Consider the following 5,770-nt stretch of genomic DNA (forward strand, 5'->3'; position numbering starts at 1 on the left):
GGATGCCCCGGGCTGCGTGCCTTCCCGCCACTCGCCAGCTTGCAGTATCCTGGGCCCCGGGGTTCCAGCCTCTCCCTCCCCGGTCCCCATCAGAATTTGCTTTTGAATGTTGTGAGTAGACAGGAAAGCACATTAAATCTACAAATAAGGACGACCAGGCTAGAATGGGAGCCATGGTAACCATATGACTTCTCCAGACAGAGGTGAAACCCCGAGAGAGAAGGGGGGGCTAGCATAACCCCGATGGCCCAGGAAAACGGGTGTGGATTTTGCTGCTCAGCTGAGCAGAAAAAGGAAGTCCAGGGTCCTCAAATCACAACACGGCCGATCCTCGTTATTCCCAGAGTCTGTATTTGCCAGTGTGCCCACTGGGTAGACCTGTGACCCCGAACCCACGCTCCCGGCGCTCACAGACATGCTCCGCCGGTGAGAGCCTGAGCCGCCCGCCCGGCGTGTGTTCCCACGGGCTCTGCCCTCTGTTCCGCTCTCTTGCTGCATCTCGTTAGTGCCACGGCTTCACATTTTTGTGCACTTTGTTGGCAATGTCACTGTTTGAAACGGCCCCCAAACATGGTGCTGAGTGCCGTCTAGTGACCCTCAGCACAGGAGGGATGTGACGTGACGTACGGAGAGTTCAGGAAGCTTCGTGCAGCGGTGAAAGCGTCATTGGCTGTGCGTTCAGTGCTGAGGAACGCACAGAACTAAGGCGTCTCTGCCAGAGGAGCCGGTGAAACAGGCTGTGTGCGGAGTAGTTGGTGGAAACACGTGACCAGAGGCTCAGGAACCTGGCGGCTGTTTCCCTGCGAGCAGTGGCTCAGGATTTGCTCGTGGGCTAGTGGATCACCGATAGTTCACGGCCACTTCCTGAGCGTTACTGCGGTGAATCATGGGAATCGACTGTGTTTAGAATGACCCGGGTGTGCGGGCTGCCGACCCCGTGTGCTGGGGTCCTGGTGAGCTACGAGGGGCACCCGTTTTGAAGGGCCTACGTCACACACAGGCCACTGTGCTGCAGCCATTGCTCCTTCTAACACAACACGTAACCGTTTATTCCCTGTTTTCCTAAGTTTTCAGAAAGGCACTTTGCGGATGAACTGTCTCGACTGCCTGGACCGAACCAACACGGTGCAGAGCTTCATTGCGCTTGAGGTCTGTCCTGCCCCGGCCCCTCGGCCCTCTGTCGTGTCTGTGCCTTCAGCGGGGCAGGCTGGGCCTGCGCCTCCATGGGCAGGATGAGGGCGTCACTGGGGAGGGGGGCGGGATGTGCTAGGCACCTGGAGAGGTCTCCGGGGGGGCTGGCTTGCCTCTGACCCGTCAGACACACTTTCATGCATCTCCGACGTGGGGGCCGAGGTGCCAGGTGCACCTGGGGGAGCAGGGCTCTGGGCGGGAGTATTGTGAGCACACTGCCGGGCAGAGGCGGGGAGAGGCTGTGCGGGAGGCTGGCTGGAGGCCTCGGAGGGAACCCCAGTCTGTCTGTGTGTCTGCGTGATCCCTCCTGGCTTCCCGCTTGCAGGCCAACTGCCCTCCTCGCTGTGCACCCTCTGGTGGTGGGGCAGGGACATCGTTCGGGGGTCAGAGGAGGCTGGGTGGGATGGTAACGTGGGGGTAGCTGTGGTGCAGGCCCCCTTCTCTGCTCAAGGGTTCCTCGTCCTCTGGAGGAGAGGGAACCCCGGGTGGGGTGAGCGGCAGCTGGGGGAGCTCCCGGGGGGACGTCGATGACCCCTGTGCTCACTCTCGCCAGGTCCTTCACCTGCAGCTCAGGAGCCTCGGGCTGAATTCAAAGCCCATTGCCGACCGCTTCGTGGAGTCCTTCAAAGCCATGTGGTCTCTGAACGGGCACAGCCTGAGCAAGATGTTCACGGGCAGCCGCGCCCTGGAGGGGAAGGCCAAGGTAGGGGCAGGCCAGGGTCCGGAGTGGCGGGGGGTGGCGTGTGGATGCCTCTCACGGCCTGTGTCCCGCTCTCGGCAGGTGGGGAAGCTGAAGGACGGGGCCCGGTCCGTGTCCCGCACCATCCAGTCCAACTTCTTCGACGGCGTGAAGCAGGAGGCCATCAAGCTGCTGCTGGTCGGGGACGTCTACACGGAGGAGGCGGCCGACAAGGGAAGGATGCTACTGGACAACACGGCCCTGCTGGGTACGGGGTGCCTCTCCGCTCGCCGAGGGCGTGCGGGGTGCCAGCCAGCCCTCCCCACCCCTCATGTCATCCCAGGTGGCGGGTGGCAGACACTCCCCTGAGCCTGAGGGTGGGCGGCGGGGGCGTGTGCTCTGCATGTGGCTGTGGCGGAGCCTGGCCAGGGACCTACGCTGCTCTTTTATGAGATGGTCAGTCCCGTGCGGCCACACGAGGAGGCAGGAGAGAGGCACCCTCTCTCGCGGACAGAGACCCCACCCTGTCCGTGTTTCCAGGAGAGGCAGGGGCCTGTGGGATGTGGACAGACGTGCCCTGTGTTGCCTCCCCGCAGTGACCCCCAGGATCCTGAGGGCCATGTCGGAGCGCCAGGCGGAGTTCACAAATTACAAGCGGGTCCGTGTCGCCATGGGGACCTGGAACGTGAACGGAGGGAAGCAGTTCCGGAGCAACCTGCTCGGGACCGCCGAGCTCGCCGAGTGGCTGCTGGACTCGCCCAGGCTTTCCGAGCCCGAGCCCCAGGGTGAGCGCCCATTCCATCGAGCCGTGGCTTGACCTTTTCCATAGCGGTTGACCCGTGAAATGTGGTGTTTGGGGTTCCCGCGTCCTCGGGGTTTAGAGAGCACAGGGTCTACCCTCAGAGCACCCCTGGCACGTGGACTACCCGCCGCCTTCTCTCATCCAAGCGTTTAGCGTTCTCACAGCCGCGACTCTCTCCCCCCTTCACACACGGAGATTCGCAGTTTTTAGGTTTTGATCAGTAGAACCTCCTGTCTAAGGAGGAAGAGGCGGCCTCTGAAATCATGTTCCTGTGCGGGGCCGGGCATGCGGTTCACGGCACTGCTGGCCACGGATCTGGCCACGGCACTGCTGGCCACAGCACCGCTGGCCGCGAACGTCCGCTCCTGCTTTCCCCCAAACCAACTGCAACAGATGCAGCCGCGCCAAGCCATGGCTTTGTGTTGCCGCCTTCTCTCATCCAAGCGTTTAGGGTTCTCACAGCCGCAACTCTCTCCCCCCTTCACACACACAGATTCGCAGTTTTTAGGTTTTGATCAGTAGAACCTCCTGTGTAAGGAGGAAGAGGCGGCCTCTGGAATCATGTTCCTGTGAGGGGCCGGGCACGTGGTTCACGGCACCGCTGGCCACGGATCTGGCCACAGCACCACTGGCCACGAACGTCCGCTCCTGCTTTCCCCCAAACCAACCGTGCAACAGATGCAGCCGCGCCAAGCCATGGCTTTGTGTGCCTTTTAAGAAGGAAATAATCCCACATTTGACACCTCACCTTCTGTCTTAGGTCTTGTGAGGTAGCATGTAAAGGCCAGGGCCTCGCTCCCTCCCGCTCCCTGGAGTCTCTTCTGGTTCCAGCGGGAGGAGCAAGAGCCCCTCGCTGCCAGGAGAGCCCCATCCCAGCCAGGCAGGCAGTCTGCACCCCCTTGAATAATCCCACATTTGACACGTCACCTTCTGTCTTAGGTCTTGCGAGGTAGCATGTAAAGGCCTCAGAGCTCAGACTGGAGGAGGAAGTGAGTTTCCTGCGGTCGGCACACACCCAGGGCCTCGCTCCCTCCGGCTCCCTGGAGTCTCTTCCGGATCCAGCGGGAGGAGCAGGAGCCCCTCGCTGCCAGGAGAGCCCCATCCCAGCCAGGCAGGCAGTCTGCACCCCCTTGCTGCCTCGGGGGTCAGGGGAGCTCGCGTCTGCCATTTGGGGTCACTGGGATTCTTGTGTCTGTGAATGCCACCCCCCTCCCCCAGGCAGGCCCTGTAAGCGCACAGGCTGGGCTGACTGCAGCTCCTTTTGCTCAAATGGCTTGTCTTCATTTGTCTGCAGGAGCAGGTGGGTGCCAACAGCACCCTGCCTCTTACTGCGCAGGGGATTCTCTTGGGATCGAGGGTGCACCAGGGCTCCCACTAAAACGCATCGCATTCAGGAGAGAGAAGGAGTTGTGGCTGTTGCCACGCAGATCAGAGAACAGTGTTTTTTTTCTTTAAAGAAAGAAAAGAAACTCTAAGCCAGTTAAGCTCGAGGGTCCGGGTGTCCTGTAAAATGGCTCGTCTTCATTTGTCTGCAGGAGCAGGTGGGTGCTGACAGCACCCTGCCTCTTACTGCGCAGGGGATTCTTGTGGGATCGAGGGTGCACCAGGGCTCCCACTAAAACTCATCGCATTCAGAAGAGAGAAGGGGTGTGGCTGTTGCCACGCAAATCAGAGGAATAGTGTTTTTTTTCTTTAAAGAAAGAAAAGAAACTCTAAGCCAGTTAAGCTCGAGGGTCCGGGTGTCCTGTGTGGCCAACAGGAAGGCCGTGGACACTGGCCTTTTGGATGGAGTCAGGGAGGAGGGGGAGGGATGTCACTTGCTGCAGCTCGAGAGCCGCTGGCTTCCTGGCTCAGGACGCTGAGTGTCAGAAGGACGTGCCTGGAGAGAGGTGGCCAGTGGCCGCAGGGGTGGCATGGCACCCTCAGCTTCCCTGTTAAAGGGCACACAGGACGCATGGCTCACACCCCTCCACGTGCTGTGCTTCCTGTCGGTCACTCCCCAGGGAAGGCTGGGCCCCGCCCGTAAAAGCACTCGTGGGGCACAGACAAGTGTGAGACAGTGCCTGCCCCTGGGAACCGGGGGAGAAGGGGTGACGCCTGTGACGTCACCGGGAGGAAGAGGCTCTTAGGACCCACCTGGCAGGGCGGGGCTTACACGGCCTCTGATTGACACTTCGTGGCCGCTGGTGAGGTGCAGGCACCCGCCCCAGGATGCAGAGGAGAAAGGCCACGTGCACAGGGCGGGATGGAGGGGATGTGGGCCGGTGCGAGCTCCGCCCAGGGGACTGGATGAGTGCACCTGGGCAGAGGGATACCTGCGCCCACAGGCCAATGTGGCGCCCCACGACTGAGCTCAGGCTGGCCATGGGGGGTCTGACTTCCTTCATCTCCTGCCTTGCCCCCAGATGACAGCAGCCCAGCTGACATATTTGCCGTGGGGTTTGAAGAGATGGTGGAACTGAGTGCGGGGAATATCGTCAATGCCAGGTAGGCGGCCGGATGCCGGGGTGCAGGAGAGAGACGTGAAACTCGCTGGGGGTTCCCGGGCCAGGTGCAGGGCCTCGGGCCATCTGTGTCTGTGTCTGCTGGCCTGGGCCCCGGTCGGAGGGGCCGCTGTCTGCCTTCCCCACGCCTCTCTCTCTGCTGAGGGAGGGAGAAGGGCGGGTGGGGAACAGGCTCTCTAGCTGCGGCCTCTGGCCACCAGGCTGCGTCCTGCTGTGAGCCGGAGGGTGTGGGTGGAGGTCCGCGGAGGGTGTGGGTGGAGGTCCGCGGAGGGTGCTGAGTCACCTTTCCTGGGGAGAGGGGAGAGGAGTGTGGGAGGAGGCACCGCTCTGCTCCCCACCCAATTCACGTGGGGTATAAAGTCAACGACACCTTTTCTTTCCTAAACTGGCACAGCTTCATTTCAGGAACTTTCTGAACAAATCATAAGCCCTGACTCTGTGGAGCTCCTAGGAGCAGGGCCCCGTGCTGGGCCTTAGGTGGCGGGGTGGGGAGTCCTGCTGGGGTGGGTGGGTGTGACACAGCCAGCAACAAACGGCCAGTCCAGTGCTGCATGGAGCCCGACCCTGTCAGGGAGGGCAACCGAGGGCCGTCAC

General features: G+C 61.6%; 1 protein-coding gene across 1 annotated transcript in view; it reads left to right on the forward strand.

Moving 5' to 3' along the window:
• Positions 1-5,770, forward strand: part of SYNJ2 (synaptojanin 2) — a gene marked incomplete at its 5' end in the record, with an annotated part of 68,620 nt that overhangs the window by 41,490 nt on the left and 21,360 nt on the right. Inside the window, 5 exons of the mRNA XM_014545041.1 lie at positions 1,068-1,149; positions 1,745-1,894; positions 1,973-2,138; positions 2,467-2,655; positions 5,078-5,159. Coding sequence (XP_014400527.1) covers positions 1,068-1,149; positions 1,745-1,894; positions 1,973-2,138; positions 2,467-2,655; positions 5,078-5,159 — 669 coding nt within the window. The remainder of the gene's footprint in view (positions 1-1,067; positions 1,150-1,744; positions 1,895-1,972; positions 2,139-2,466; positions 2,656-5,077; positions 5,160-5,770) is intronic.

The sequence above is a fragment of the Myotis brandtii genome, unplaced genomic scaffold (genome assembly GCF_000412655.1).
Source record: "Myotis brandtii unplaced genomic scaffold, ASM41265v1 scaffold395, whole genome shotgun sequence".
Classification (NCBI taxonomy): domain Eukaryota; kingdom Metazoa; phylum Chordata; class Mammalia; order Chiroptera; family Vespertilionidae; genus Myotis; species Myotis brandtii.